The 16,278-nt window shown below is 38.7% G+C and overlaps 1 protein-coding gene across 1 annotated transcript in view; it reads right to left on the bottom strand.

Moving 5' to 3' along the window:
* The window catches only part of LOC137642807 (mitotic checkpoint serine/threonine-protein kinase BUB1-like), a 90,244-nt gene that overhangs the window by 46,232 nt on the left and 27,734 nt on the right, over positions 1-16,278 (bottom strand). Inside the window, 3 exon segments of the mRNA XM_068375681.1 lie at positions 3,195-3,303; positions 4,685-4,848; positions 12,939-13,128. Coding sequence (XP_068231782.1) covers positions 3,195-3,303; positions 4,685-4,848; positions 12,939-13,128 — 463 coding nt within the window.

Genomic DNA, 16,278 nt, shown 5'->3' with positions numbered 1-16,278 from the left:
CAAACTAAAGCATGCGAGATCTTCTAAGACAGTACATAAATGTCAAAAAAGTATTTGGACTATACATATTATTATTAATATTATTACTTGCTAAGCTACAACCCTAGTTGGAAAAGCAGGATGCTATTAAGCCCAGGGGGCTCCAACAGGGAAAATAGCCCAGTGAGGAAAGGAAAAAAGGAAAAAAATATTTTAAAGAGTAATAGCATTAAAATAAATATCTCCTATATAAACTTCAACAAAACAAGAGGAAGAGAAATTAGATAGAATAGTGTGCCTGAGTGTACCCTCAAGCAAGAGAACTATAACCCAAGACAGTGGAAGACCATGGTACAGAGGTTATGGCACTACCCAATACTAGAGAACAATGGTTTGATTTTGGAGTATCCTTCTCCTAGAAGAGCTGCTTACCATAGCTAAAGTCTCTTCTACCCTTAGCAAAAGGAAAGTGGCCACTGAACAATTACAGCGCAGTAACCCCTTGGGTGAAGAAGAATTGTTTGGTAATCTCAGTGTTGTCAGGTGTATGACACAGGAGAATACGCAAAGAATAATCCAGACTATTCGGTGTATGTGTAGGCAAAGGAAAAATGAACCGTAACCAGAGAGAAGGACCCAATGTAGTACTGTCTGGCCAGTCAAAAGACCCCATAACTCTCTAGTGGTAGTAACTCAACGGGTGGCTGGGGCCCTGGCCAACCTATTTCAGTAGTAGCCTTACCATTATTCTAAATAGATCAATAAAAAAACTAGAAAAAAAGGATGCCTTAAAACCTCAGCAAAGTAAGACTTGCCTCTCCTTCATTGCTCAAGAGGTAAAGAAAATGAGACTCTTGGAAGACTTTATTTTGAAGTTTCGTAGCAATCGGACCAAATTTCTTCCTAATATTGCGAGGAAAAGCTTCATAATTGCTAGAAGAGGTTCTTCTACTTGAAAACCATCTTCTAGGTTGCACTTTGAATGACTTTAACAACACTGTAAATAAAGTAGAATACTTATAAAGTCAAGAGGTATACAGTGACTTCTTGAATCTCCACATCTGAGCTGGACGACCCATCATTTTGTGGATCTCAATCTTAGGTAACGCAGTGTGTCAATGCACAATGTTTATCAGAAACGTGGATAGAAAGAAGTTACTCTTTAACCCTTTTACCCCCAAAGGACGTACTGGTACGTATCACAAAACTCATCCCTTAACCCCCATGGACGTACCGGTACGTCCTTGCAAAAAAATGCTATTTAATTTTTTTTTTTTTGCATATTTTTGATAATTTTTTGAGAAATTTCAGGCATTTTCCAAGAGAATGAGACCAACCTGACCTCTAAATGACAAAAATTAAGGTTGTTAGAGCAATTTAAAAAAATATATACTGCAAAATGTTCTTAAAAAAAAAATAACCCCTAGGGGTTAAGGGTTGGAAATTTCCAAATAGCCTGGGGGTAAAAGGGTTAAAGAGACCCGCTTTTATTCACTAAAGGCATTCCATAACAAATCAATATTTCACAGTTTCTTCAGTTTTGGTGGAGAGGGTGACAAAAGGATTTCACAAAGTATTCAACACTTGAAATATTTTCTTGTGGTTTAGTGGACCAGGGGTGCCAGTCACCCCCATTGTCAGTCCCCTCTCTTCTCATTGTAATAACTTGAAGGGGGCAGTTATATATTCACTGTTTGGGGTGGTGTCTCATGACCCCACCTAGTAGTTGGAGGTGGATAAAAAAAACAGGGTTGTGTTGGTGTTTTCTATGGTGACGCATATTCAACACCTTTCCCTTGCTGGTGAAAGGAAGTTGGCCCCTGGCCCGAATACTTTTATTCCTGTTCAAAGTGACAGTATTAGATAATATGACCATCACAAACTTGAATCTACTGGAATATATAATCCAGTCTGTTCTCGTTAGACGTACCTTAGCCCGGAAGCAGCACATGTAACATAAAATTGTAGTACAGATAAAAAGAGGATGTAAAGGAGCCAAAAAAAGACAACAGTAATATGTCAGGATTCTTTGACCAAGGATACGATACAAGAGAATGTGGAAGAGGAAGAATGCAATGTGACAGCACACCAAACTAAAGATATTGAAACAAGTACTGTTGTACTAGAGGTCATGGTGGCTTGAGGACACAATGTGTGCAAAACTGTTCAAGAATAGGGATATAGAATATGCAGTCCACAAGTGCATCCGAGATGAGACTGAATGACAGAAGATAGAAGTTTCTGGTTTAATAATAACTGCAACCTGGTAAGGAAAACACAAATTAATCTCTTGGATAAGCAATGAGATAAATAGCTGGTTTAGCAAGTTCAGAGTGCTGAAAGGTGGTAAAAGTGATGGTGCTTCTCAGGCATCATGTAGCAAGCATCAGACGGAACACACTCAATGACTGGAGACAAAGACCTAACAAGGGTTATGATGACATATTGGAAATGTCCCTGGCTGGTGATCGCTCAAACTTGTTAGTTTCTTCAGTGTTTGTAACTTTACTATCCTTGTGAGTTAAGAATGGGGGTTTGGGGGTCTACAGGTCTACCTACTGAGTCATCAGCAGCCATTACCTGGCCCTCCCTGGTCCTACCTTGGATAGAGAGGGGACCTGGGTGCTGGTCATAAGTATATATGTTTAGTTTCTATGGTATTGTCTCGATTATTAGGGCAATGTCACCGTCCCTTGCTTCTGCCATTCATGAGTGACCTTTAAACCATAAGAGGATCAGCCGCTAACGTAGGATCTCCTACCTCACTATGGAGGGCAGAAGAATCTACACATCCTTAATTATTCTTCATCGGCCACACCAACTTACGCAAGGTTTGTTTTGCGTAGAACAAAGTACTGTATATCCTTAAAAATACTCGTCTACAAAACTTTACATTCTATTCTCAAATACTTCACTCATCTTTCTTTGTACATACATACATATACCAAGGCATTTCCCCCAATTTATGGGGGTAGCCGACATCAAACAAATGAAACAAAAAAGGGGACGTCTCCTCTCTATGTTCCTCCCAGCCTGACAAAGGACTCAACCGAGTTCGGCTAGTTCTGCTAGGGTGGCACAGCCCACCCTCCCACATTATCCACCACAGATGAAGCTTCATAATGCTGAATCCCCTACTGTTGCTACCTCTGCGGTCATAAAACAAAAATTATCACAGCCACACTGTATTCTAAGAACAGTAATATTATGCTTACCATTCTTCTTTATTTCCTCTTCTTCTAAGGCTCTCTTCCTGCTTTCTTCCCTGAAATAGGCGGCAGCTCTCAACTCCTCAAGTGAAAATTCTTCGGTTCCACAATATACCTACAGCAAATGAAACCTTTTAAAACAACATACTGTAGAGCAGAATATAAACCTTCAGGTACTACATCAGCATCTTATCAAAATCTTAATTACCTGAAGAGACAAATTCTACTCTATTCAATAAAACAATGTAATACACAACCCATAATATGTAGTTTGATAACAATAGCCTGTTTTCATTTAAAATAAGATATGCTGTATATAGTAAAAATAAAAACTAGAAATGTTTACTTAATCTTCAAAACTTGATGAAGAACTACTAGCTTCCTATACAGCACTGTACTTGCAATTAAAATCCAGCAAGTTTGAAATTCTGGAATGACTCTGATATTTCACTTTGTTTCTTTTTACAAAACTGATTCCAGTAACATATCTCTCATTAGCCAATTCCAAGATTTGCCTGTCTTAGTAAAGTTCAATTCCACAAAGTGTCTTGTTATGACCAAACTATGAAACAATCCTCTTCATCATTGCATATACTATCTTTATCTTTTATTTACCTTATTTATTTTCATTGAAATATTTTATTTCTACCTTTCTTTTCACAAATGAGGCCTCTCACCCCGTTGGCTCCCTTGCTGTTCAAAAAATCCAAAATTTCAATACCAACAGATAACAGATTTTCTTGTAATAATTATAATTAGTTGACTTTTAACCATCATAAAAATACAAAAGCAGTTTAACAAGACTACCGACTTATACTTGATGAAAGTTGTGGGTTGTAAACTTGACCAGAACTGGAATACAGTATTTTCTCTTTATAAAAAGTGTATCTATGGAAACTTATAAGCATTCTTAGATCCTTCAATGCCTACATGTGCAAACATATAACATTTTCAAACATTTACACAAGCTTTATATATCTAGCAGAATTTTAATAATAAAACTTATCCATTTCGATACCTGCCAGCAAGTCAGTGCTAACATTCTCAATGTCGGGGATCTACTACCTTAGAAACAATAGAGGTTTGTTTTTCTCTCTCTCTCCCCCCTATTATAACTCGCCCCTCCAATAAAATTGTCTTAACGTGTAATTTTTTTAAAAAATTATCTTTGCATTGCTACTGTTCCTGGAATTCTTATGTGGTAAAATAAAGTAACAATAAAGGTTTGTTTTTCTCTCTCTCTCCCCTATTATACCTCACCCCTCTAATAAAATCGTTTTAACGTGTAAATTTTTTGTAAAATTATCTTTGCATTGCTACTGTTCCTGGAATTCTTATGTGGTAAAATAAAGTATTCCGCATAGATTATGGTAGACCAACTTCCATCTATTTTAGAGGTCTACCTTCTTTGTAGCTTAAAAAAAAGGGGGGGCAATTTACTTAATCTATATAAAATGCATGCCTGTAACATCCACAAGCAAACCTCCTGTCCTTACTTTATGCTTGCAATACTGAGGTTGAACTTTTGGGTCAAAGGGCTCAGGAACACACAATGGGACATGCCAGTCGTCAATGACCTTACGAACTGAGAGAACATTACTGGTTTCTGGCAACTTGGATGGAGTTTTGATAGGCTGGGATGCTCCTGTATCTTCATGAACTGAAAATAAAGAGCATATGCATTATGATAGCAACAAACTACAGTGTCTCCTTGCATATCATCAAATTCTCTGTGGTTGTTGCCAAAGAATATTTGTCAAATAAATCTTTCAGGGAAAAAACTATACTGTACTCTAATTCATAAAAAGTGTATTTCTAAAACTTTACAGTAGAAATAAAATATTCTTACAGCCCCATATGTACATAAAAATTACTTTGATCTAACCAAGATATTTCAAATAAACTCCATTTCTATAGATCCAATCATTAAATAGTCCTGTGTATATCAGAAACACAAACCTTCATTAGCTAGTTCTACCCTTGAAGCCAAATAGCAGACATTTGCACTGGCTAGCTCTCAAAGATCTGTAGTTTTCTATTCACCGGTCTGTATGATCAAACAAAATTTTCCATCTCATTTCAAAGGACCAACTGTTCTCATTTCCCGACTGTAATTTTATGCAATTTTCTAAGCTACAACTCCAGATATGCAAATATCCACAGCTGTTTAATTAAAACAGTACCTTGTTGAAACAAAAGTAATTCTAAATTACTTTAAAAATAAGACACAGGCTTTAACAACCCTCAACCCTTATTATTACTAGAGATCTATACTGATGAGGGAGACTAGACAGCAGATGATAAATCTTGAGGAATCAGATTCTATATAAAAGTTAAAGATGATATATTCTGAATAGCATACAGTAGAGGCTGAGTAAAGATGCAAAAAGGCAAAAAGGTAAAATTGGAAGAACTGAAAATGCTAAGGGACTGGAAGAAGTTAGGCAGTATCATCACTTCCGAGTGAAGATGAGATCACTCTCCAGACTCTTACCTGCTCTTTCTCCCCTTAAGGAGGGGGGATTGATTGCAGAGAGATATGAATTTTGGTAAGACATCAAAGCAGAACCCTGGGTAACAGATACCCTGCTTCCTAGTTTTTGCCTTACCATCCTACCCAGCTTAGAGCCACAGATGAGGAGATCCAGTCAATTATTATCAAAAAGGAAGATATTAACCAGCACAATGAGTCAAGATCAACTCTTTCTAAGATCTGGCTGATCCAGACACTAATGGGGTGGGGATATGGTATTCCTAAAAGCTGCAATGGAAGCATTATAGGAAAAAGAACGGACAATTTGAAAACTTCAAGAACAAAACTCACACCTCATGAAATTCTACGGAGGCCTTACCGAGAAAGAGGGAGATGAAATAATTACGATGATTAGTCACAAGTAAAACGACATGACCAAGGTGGAAAATGAAATTATGGAAATGTTAGAAAAGTTCAAGAATATCTCTTGATGGTTTCACCTCCGTTGGATAAGGATTACCTTATCAAGAATCTCCAGTTCTGATTGTAAGCAAGTGTTGTGAGTGAGAATAAACTCTGACGTCATTTTGTTTCCTCTCATTCTCTCTCCATCCTAGTTGTGATCCACAATAGTTGGCTAAAAAAATAGGTACAGTACCTAATGGCCTCATTATGTGAACAGAAAAATTTTCCATTTATAGGCAAGTGCCTATCACCCCAAAAAAACACTAAATCCATCACTTACTTTGGTACAATCACACAAACTTTGAGTTACTGTCATTAACCCTGGAACGGTACGGTGGGTCGTCCGCAACCCCGAGCGTCAAAACAAAAGAGGTTTTTCTCACATGACTCACCCCCGTGACTGAATTTGTGGGTGATCGACCTGTAGTAGGTGTCTCGCCTACACGCTCTAGTAGTGTCCAGATGTGCATCGCTGTAGCTGTACTCCTTCCCAGATTTCTGAGACGCGTCGGGGTCGAGCGCGACCGAGTTTACCCTTCTAAGGTAATTTGCATAATTATCAAAGTTATTACGTATTATGAAATTGTCGTAGAATGGTGCAACTTGTATAGGTTATCAGTTGTGGAAAGTCTTGGTGGATTGTTTGGCTACCATGTGCATGATTTTTTTTTTAGTTAAAATGTCGTTCATCACCACGAGGACCATTTTACCGCGAGTGCCCCTTTTTCATTTTTTTGCCAAGTCATTTTTCCGTAAGATATTGCCAAATAGTGTCGCAAAACTTTTGCTTTCATAGTGTTGGAAAGTGTGTCTAGATGATCTGGCTACCCATGCGTGACTTTGTTTTTGTCAGATACGACGTAGATATTGGTATGTGGGGTATTTAACTGCGGTTGCCAATTTCTGTTTTTTTTTCAATATTTGTAAAAAGTTACTACGTAGTAAGGAATTTCCGTATATTATTGATTTTTTTTTCATGTTTATTTGTTAGAAAGTGTGCCTTGATGGTTGGGCTAACACGTGCATGTCTTTTTTTTTATCTGAGATGCCGTATATTAGAATGTTGGCCATTTTTCCGCGAGTGCCCCTTTTTATTTGTTTTGCATTTTTTTGCTTAGTCATGTTACCGTAAGGAATTGGCAAGTAGTGTCGCAAAACTTATATTTTTATAGTGTTGTTAAGTGTTTCTAGATGATCTGGTTACCCATGCCTATCTTTATTTTTAGCCAGATATGGCGTATATATAGGTATGTGTTCGATTTTCCTGCGATTGCCACTTTTTCGTTTTTTCTCATTTCTTTCAAAAAAACTACGTACAGTACTAAGGAACTATCACAGAGTAATGATTCATTTAGATGTTTATTTGTCGGAAAATTTTGTTTACTTCTTTTTTGATTGAATATCATCAAATTTTTTTAGCTAAAATATTATGTTGTTTTACATTTTTGTTTTTTTTTCGATTTTATTTCCCTTCAAAAATTTTTTTTTGGGTCAGAATTCTAATTTTATAGTCGTAAAATAATCGACAATCATCCAGCAATCCACCATACAATTTTTAAGCATATCCAAGAATAATTAGATTAGTAAATAACACCTTGAAATTGACATACCCTTCCTGCATTTCAGGTGGCAGATTAGGGAGTCTGAGTCAGTGTGGTTGGCGGCCATTTTGTGGACATATCCGAAGCGTAAGTTGCCCTATCTATATATATTCTTGTTCCCTATAGAATTTGTGATATTTTGGTATATTTTTACCTGCATAAATATCATATTATATATTAAATATATGTATTTTTTTACGAAATTTCTAAGTACTCAAAAAATAACCTTTAGATATGGCCCCTGATATAAATGTAATTTACAAAATAATGAAGATTTTTTTTACATATTTCTATTTTAGGATAACATATGTTTATTCCCTAAAAAAAATTAGCCACTTCCTATTTCATTTGGGTACCCAAAAAAATTCATGAAATTTGGACAAATTTTTTTGGCCAAAAAAAAGTTACCCTTTTTTTCTCATTTCAGATCTTCACCTCCATGGGTCCGACTTCATCCAAAATACATCAAGATGTGTCCTAAACATTCAAGAATCAATTCCTAAAAGGATTTGTGTATATATGTATAATTTTTTTTTTTATGAATTTTTATGTAAGGTCTTTTTATTTTTCTACTTAATTTTTTAAAATATTTATAATAAATAGTTTTTCAGCAGATGAGTAGTATTTATCTTTACAGTAGTTTTAAGCATTCATTGAACTTTTTTTTGGCAAAAAAAAAAAAAAAGGTTACTGCAAAAACAGATTTTTCAAGAATTTTGTTTCGCGTCGGGGTCGCGCGCGACCGAGTATACCCTTAAAGGGGTGTCCGAGGAGCGTACCTATCCAGGGTTAAACTAGCAAAAGATAAAATAGCCGAGATCATATTTAATAAACCCAATAACAAAGGACTCATCTAAGGCAGAACTCCCAGAAATTAACAGAATTGCTCTAATGATGAGGGAAGGCAAACTGAGAAAACTACCTTAGCAAGAGTTCCCCCTTTTGAGGCCAATGTGAAGGAGATACAAATTTGTGGTGTACCAGCTTTCCTATGATAGCAGAGTAAAACTAATTCTTAAGTAGGTACTGAATCAATAAATTTCAATTATTCACTAATTTACTTTGTAAATTTTGCTACTATGCATGTCAAATTTTTTTCACATTTATGTATCTCATCAGCTGTCTTACTGTCGAATATTTCTTTTGTTTCAGGTTTGTGCAACACCCTTCAATCAGTAGGGTTTTATGGACAGACTTGGCCAATAGTGTGTGAATTGTATGCCTACTTTAAGGTCAGTTCTGACCTTGAGAAATTAATAGCAAGCCTATAGTCCTATTGGCCCTGTATATTGCTTTAATGTGAGAATGTGTCATTGTTTAATTGAGGTAATAGATTGCAGGGTTCTTGTTGATGGGCACCATTGTGAGTATGGGAATGTGATATCTGGTGTTCCTCCGGGTAGTACTCTTACCCAGTACTTTTCTTTCTATATACATATGTGGTTTGGCCTATAAAAAAGCTTGTTGCATATGCAACTGATGCTACTTTCATTGCCTCAATATTGAACCAAAGATGCTGATCTAGCTAAAATTAGTGCATGGTGGAAATTATGGGCCATGAATTTGAACCCTAACAAAACTCAAAGTATGATCGTAAGTAGGTCGAGAAAGTGGCTCTTTGGCATCCAGATCTCTGCATTAATGTTTCAAATCTATACAACTCCTTTAAAATTCTAGGTGTGATTCTTGATTGCAAATTTACTTTTAAGATACACAATCCTTTTATTTCTCAAACTGATAAAAAATTGGCTTATTAAGAAAGTCTCTTAAGACATTTGATGAACCATCTTTCTGAAAAAACTTTCAATTCTTTCATTCTGCCTTGTTTAAAGTATTATTCTCATGTCTGGTCTTCAGCTGTTGACTCTCATCTTAATTTATTGGACAAGAACTTACAGTTAGTTCTTTATGCACATTGCATAAATTTTTTAATAATTCTAACCATACTTCGCATTTAGATCTTCCCGAATTATACCATCCTGTACATAGTACTATGTATCAGTTAATTCTAACAGTCCTGCCTTCTCCATCATAAGGCTCAATACTATACAATATTCCAGAAGATTTATTCCAGCTATGACCAGACTGTGGAATGATCTTCCTAATCAGGACAGTTAAATCAGTGGAACTTCAGAATTTCAAACCTGCAGCAAATGTTTTTACTGTATTTCCCATGTCCTGAGACACATTTTTTCCAGAAAAAGGCCCCGAAAAAACACCCTGCATCTCAACACTTAAAAAAAAAAAAAAAGCTGTATAGGGGAGTTTGACAACCCTCAAACACCTAACTAATGACTTAAAGGCACTTACAATCACCGCATAAAATATACACATACAATTATCATTCATAGGTAATAAATAAATTTATTTTTATATTGCACTTCGTTTAATGAAGTATTGTAGATAATTATTTTTGTTTTAAGCTGTTGAGTTGCCAACTCCCTTCTACAAGCAAACATGCCAACTGGAGGTCTCTTAGCATACGACGCTGTGCTATATAGTTGTTTATGCAATATAATACACAGACAGACAGTTGTTGAATATGACCTTGGTAAAAATACCTCACTGTTAGTCGAGTGCAGTGTTACCAAGTTAGAAGAAAAACAACTACAGTAGACCTAGAGTCCCATACATTAGCAAAAGTAGAGACTTCTTTCATCAATAATTAATTTTGCGTGAAAATGTGTAGGCTATACGAGGAATTTAGGAAATATTACTGGAATTTTACTTCTTTACCAAAAGTTGATTAAGAACATTTGGCAACACAGCGTTCATGTAAACAACATTTGAGACACAAACACTAAACTTGTAGTTGTGGTGGCAACCTCAACAGGCTTACAGGTTTCTTACATGAAAATGAAATAAAATTGCAATAACCAACGAACAACTAATTAATATTAACTTAAACATTTCATAATACAACCAAAATATGAAGATTTACTGTGCCCAACAAAAATGACACTGGCTAGAAATTTCTGCTAGAATAGTTTGTAAAATCCTCATTTTTTTTTTTTTTTAAAACTGCCATGCTAATTTAAGGGTGCGTTTTACCACTTGTAGCATCTTATGACATGGGAAATATGGTATGTTGAACAGGCTGACATAAGTCTCTCTTCACAGTCTATGATACTTCTTTAGAACAGTGTTACTGATCTTAAAATATTTCATATTAATTATTCATTACTTCTTGTGTAGTTTACTTGCTTATTTCCTTTCCTCATTGGGCTATTTTCTCCCACTAGAGCACTTGGGATTATAGTTTCCTGCTTTTCCAAATAGGATTGTAGCTTACCTAGTAATAATAGAGATGTCCTAGATGAAGTTTTTCAGTAAAACTGACAGAGCCCTACTGCCATCTGTATACACACCTTGAGAGAGGATTACCCTGTATCATCTGATAGCTGGAGGGAATAGTGAGCATGCATGATCACTCACTCTTACATGGTAAGCATAGTTATCTTTGTGCATAAAGCTGGAGGGACTCTAGACTGCCTTTAAGCCTGTAGATGTTTAGCTGCTCCAAGAGTTTCTGCTAGTGGGGAGTGATTTTTGCCCACTGTGATCAGACTTAGCAAGGCCAGTATCCACCATTGCTGGGGTCTATTTGGGAATGAGGGTCATGTGATTGTTCCTCGTAACCTTGAGCTTCCTTAATTTTTGCAGATCAAGCCCCTTTCACACCAATCCCATAGTGTCTGGTCCACACCATAGGATCTGAAAGTGAGGAGTGATAAGATGGAAAACTTGTGGTTGCGGCAGTTGTAAAGGTGTACCATCAGTCTTCTCCCATAATTGCTATAGTGCTCTGCAGACTTCTGCATTGAGAAACCATTCCACAAGGACATCATGCTCATCACTCCTCCAGGTTTTATACACAGGTGTCAAAGTAGGACCTGACCTTAGTAAAGATTAAAGCTCATGAGATCCTCTAACACAACTTCTAGGCATGAAATCATCACATTGTAATGGAAGACATCATTAGGGAAAGAATGCTGATAGGTCAAGTCAACCTTCTCCAAATTTTATCCATGGGCAGAGTTGTCATACCACTACAGGTTATTCAAGGGATAGGCAGGGATTGCCTGATATTTCTTCCTCCTAAATTCTTATTTTAATGGAATCTGCAAAGCAGGAAGCCCTCACTTTTGATGAGTACTTAGGGTTATGGAACCCTTTCCAGTGCTTAGTAAAACCATCAACTATTTGACACCAAGTATTTCTGAATGCCCTTCCCAATTATCCACCCCCTGGCCTTTCATCTACTTCAAGAATCATCAATTAACCTCCATCCTCAATGGATATCCAGGATACTTATGATTAATGGGCTGTGATGAACAAACAATGTTTGAATTTTATAAAAGACTTAGTTTTCAATATATTCCCTTTCCCCTTCCCCATCCTCATAACAGAAGTAACTTCAAAACCAGACTTGTAGTTCAAGAACAGTACTCAACGCAGCGAGAAATGGTCGATAGGGTAGGAGACCAGGTTTTAAACAAATACCCTCCCCCCAGTTGGCAGGTCTCTACAGATCACCTTTTTTCAACCCCGCTCCACCTCCTTACCCTTAGCCCATGGCTTTCTGTCTCTCTCGGTATTTCTATGCGAATTGATGTATTTCCAGAATTGTATCTAAAATTATTCTAACCTTTGTTCTACACCACCACTGAGGTAAAATGCAATGCTTATTTTTTAGGTATAAAAGTTTGCACGCCATCCCACACATTACATAGGGGCCCTCCCATGCTAATATGCCAGGCACTGCCGTTACACACATTCGCAATGGACTGTTCCCCTGCTCCAACTTTACCATAAGACCACCTTCATAGCCAAGCTAAAAGTTGTAAGCTTGTAATCAAACAATCAGTTCAACATCCAGTTATGATACAGACCATTAATTTTTGTTCTGAATTTGCAAAAAAACAAGATCAAATTAACCACACCAATTATATAACGTTTAATACCCATACTGCTGACCTATACGATTCTTCCTTGAATTATGGAACAATTACTTGCCAAACTCTTAGGTTGTTTGAAATTATAACAAGTAAACTAATTACCAACAATTATCAATCTCCAAACTGTAAGCTATTTGAAATTATAGCAAGCATACTAATTACCACCATTTATCAATATCAAAACTGTAAGTTGTTTGAAATTATAACTACACGAATCATCAACAATGATCAATCTCGTAAAAAAAACAATTACCTGCAAATGCTAGTTTCTGATGTTTGCTGAGATCTTCCAAAGGCACCACACCAGAGGTCTTTTGGGACACCTTAGCTTTGGTCCATTTTGTAGGATCCTTAACATTTTCTTTGTTGATAGTGCTGTGAATCGGAAGGGATCCTCCTTTGACGCTGTTTCCCACATCTACGGTAGATTTATGTCCATTATCCTGAATTAAAGATACAAATTTCAAGTATTATAATACAGATCGGAAAAAATACAATTACAAAAAAGACGCCTATACCACACGCTACTAAGTAAAACCTTTATAACTATATGAAAATGACAAATTCGGAGGTAATTTGTATTTTTCCTAATGATGCAAACCTTAGCTTGCGAAAGCTGAATGGACGAGCCATTAAAATTCAGCGAGGGTTAACTACCCATCCCGCTAGTTAGTACAGGGTAGGGGGGTAGCCTGCTACCCCTCCCACTCGCACACTTGTGATTGCGCTCACTTTACTTGGAGATGTGACTTCAAGGGGGACAGCGTTGGTGGGCAAGTATGTATAAATAACTAAGGTTTTCATCATTAGGAAAAATACATATTACCTCCGAATTTGTCATTTGTTCCGTAACTGGAATACAAACAAACGCTATTTATAGGGGTGACTCACCCGTTAGGATAGTGGACATCCCTGCCAATCTGGCTTTTTGGCCTTACCTGGGGTACTCCCTATTGTGCAGTGTTTTGTGCAACAATATGAAGACCCTAACACCTCGCTAAACCTGATAAGCACGGTTAACGGCCTACCCATGTTGTGTGCGTTGATAAACTAGCAATTTGACTATCCAGGTAAACGCTATTCCAAGTCTTGCAGGACATAACTGAAGAGAGCGATACATTCCCAATACCACTTCGCCAGGGTATGGGGACGCAACAGTATTGGAACAATACTAGGTTACACAAGGGGTGATGGTTTACCTGCAGAGGTTTGATGCCCGCTTGTTCCAGGATGCTGATTTCACCAAGAGAGGGGAGGATGAAGAAAGGAAAAGAGCCAGACATTCCTTTTCATTCACTCAAACTAAAACCCTGGTAACCAATGCCCTCAACCTTCTGCTACTTGTCCAATAAGGAGCTTGAGGTACTAAACCAGCTGTTGTGCTGCCACCACAGGACCGATAGAGAATGTATTGAGGTTCCTGTGGGTCACGTCTTGCAGGTAGTAGGAAGTGAATGTCGTTTGGAGTTTCCACATGCACGCTTGCAATACCTGCGTCACAGAGTAGGTCTTTTTGAAGCCCAGGGACGTAGCAACAACCCTGACATCATGCGCCTTGGGACGACGTGTTGGTGGAGGGTCGGGATTCAGGGCAAAGTTAATGACTGCGAATCCATGTAGAGATTGTGTTCTTTGTGATCCTCCTCTTGGTTCTTTCTGCTAATACATGAGAAACTCTGCTATTGATGGAATAGTGGCATCGAGTAGATAGAGACCGCTTCCACGACAACAACCACACAAGACATTCCACTTCGCCAGGTAGACTGAGACTGAAGATCTTTGCAGATATCCAGACATCCTTTTCGCAACCTGTTGTGAAAATCCTCTCTGTGTGAGGAGATGCTGGATAGTCTCCAGGCGTGAAGACGTAGCAAAGCTACTGCCTTGTGATAGATGTTGACGTGTTTGTCTGAGTAGATTGTGTCTTGGAGGAAGTTCTCTTGGGAGCTCCGTCAGGAGCAGCAGAAGGTCCGGGAACCATACCGCATGATGCTATAACGGAGCTATGAGGGTCATTGAAAGATTGACCGATGTTTTGGTTTGTTGAGTACTCTTCTCATCAGACAGAATGGTGGGAATGCGTATACGTTGATGTTTTCCCACCGTTGTTGGAATGTATCTTGCCAGAGAGCCTTGGGATCTGGGACTGGGGAGCAGTACAGCGGAAACCTGAAATTCAGGGGCGTTGTGAAGAGATTCACAGTCAGAGAACCCCACAAAGTCAGGACTTTGTTGGCTACTAGATGATCCAAAGACCATTCGGAACCCAATATCTGCGAAGCTCTGCTCAGATTGTCGGCGAGCAAATTCCTCTTGCCTGGAATAAAGCGGGCTGACAGCGAGATCAAATGGACTTCAGACCATCGTAGAATCTCTACTACTAAATGGGATAGGGGCTGCGAAAAAGTACCTCCTTGCTCCTTGGTGTAAACTACCACCTTGGTATTGTCGCTCACCACCACCACCACCAAGTGAACCGACAGGAACTGGTGGAATTCTTGAAGGGCCAGAAAGACGACCTTCATCTCTAAGAGATTTATGTGAAGGTACTTTTCGAACTCGACCAAAGGCCTGAGGGTGTGTGGTGCAGCACGTGGGCCCCCCACCCTTCCTTTGATGCATGCGAGAACAGCATCAAATCAGTAGGAAGGACGAGAAGATCGACACCCTTCAGCAGATTCTCGTCTGCCAACCAACATCCGAGGTCCATCTTTTGCTCTGATCCCATGGGAATCAGTGTCCAGGGAATCGGAGGCCCGATTCCGATTAGACTTTAGATGCCACTGGTTTAAAAATTTTCTGAACTACGGGCGAACGCTGATTCATTGGATGATCGAGCGTTTCTCGAGACAAAGAAGGTCTACGCAACTCGTGAAAACATTGAGGCGATCGCTGACGAGCAGGTGATCATTGCCGAGCAGGCGATCGCTGAGAAGCAGGCAAACGCTGACGAGCAGGCGATCGCTGAGAAGTAGGCAAACGCTGAGAAGCAGGCGAACGCTGATGGGCCAGCAAACGTTGTCGAGCAGGAAAACACTGCCGAGTGGCGAACACTTATGAGCGGGAGAACATTGATGGGGAAGTGAACATGGCCGAGCAGGCGAACTGTTGACGGGCCGGCGATTTCCGATGAGGAAGCGATTCCCGTGTTGTCAGTGATTTTCGAGTAGTGAACAATTTACGCATTGGAAGAGGCGATTCACGTGTAACCATGTTTAGATGTTGCACGAGAAGTCACTTATTGACGTTGGTCAGGCGACTGACAAGCTAGACACATTGGTGTAGACGTAGCTCGATGACGATGGTCGGTGATTCAAGAGTTGAAAGCGCCGGAGAAGAAGATTCAAAGGTACCCGACCCTACCGGTGGTACACAGGAAATCGCTCGTTGATGATGGTCAGATGGAACAAGTATGATGACGATGGTCTGGTGATTCACACTCAGCTGGACGATGGAGAGACTGTCGAGTAGGAGAACGTTGGGCAATCGCCTGGTGAGACGTAGAGTGACGAGACGAGGTTGGAGACGGAGGCGAAGGTCGAACAATCTCTTTCGAAGAAGAAGTGGAGGTGAAGAGACGCCTTGGCCGAGGG

This window comes from Palaemon carinicauda, chromosome 6 (genome assembly GCF_036898095.1).
Source record: "Palaemon carinicauda isolate YSFRI2023 chromosome 6, ASM3689809v2, whole genome shotgun sequence".
NCBI classification, from domain to species: Eukaryota; Metazoa; Arthropoda; class Malacostraca; order Decapoda; family Palaemonidae; genus Palaemon; species Palaemon carinicauda.
This window is presented reverse-complemented; position numbering and strand designations above follow the sequence as displayed.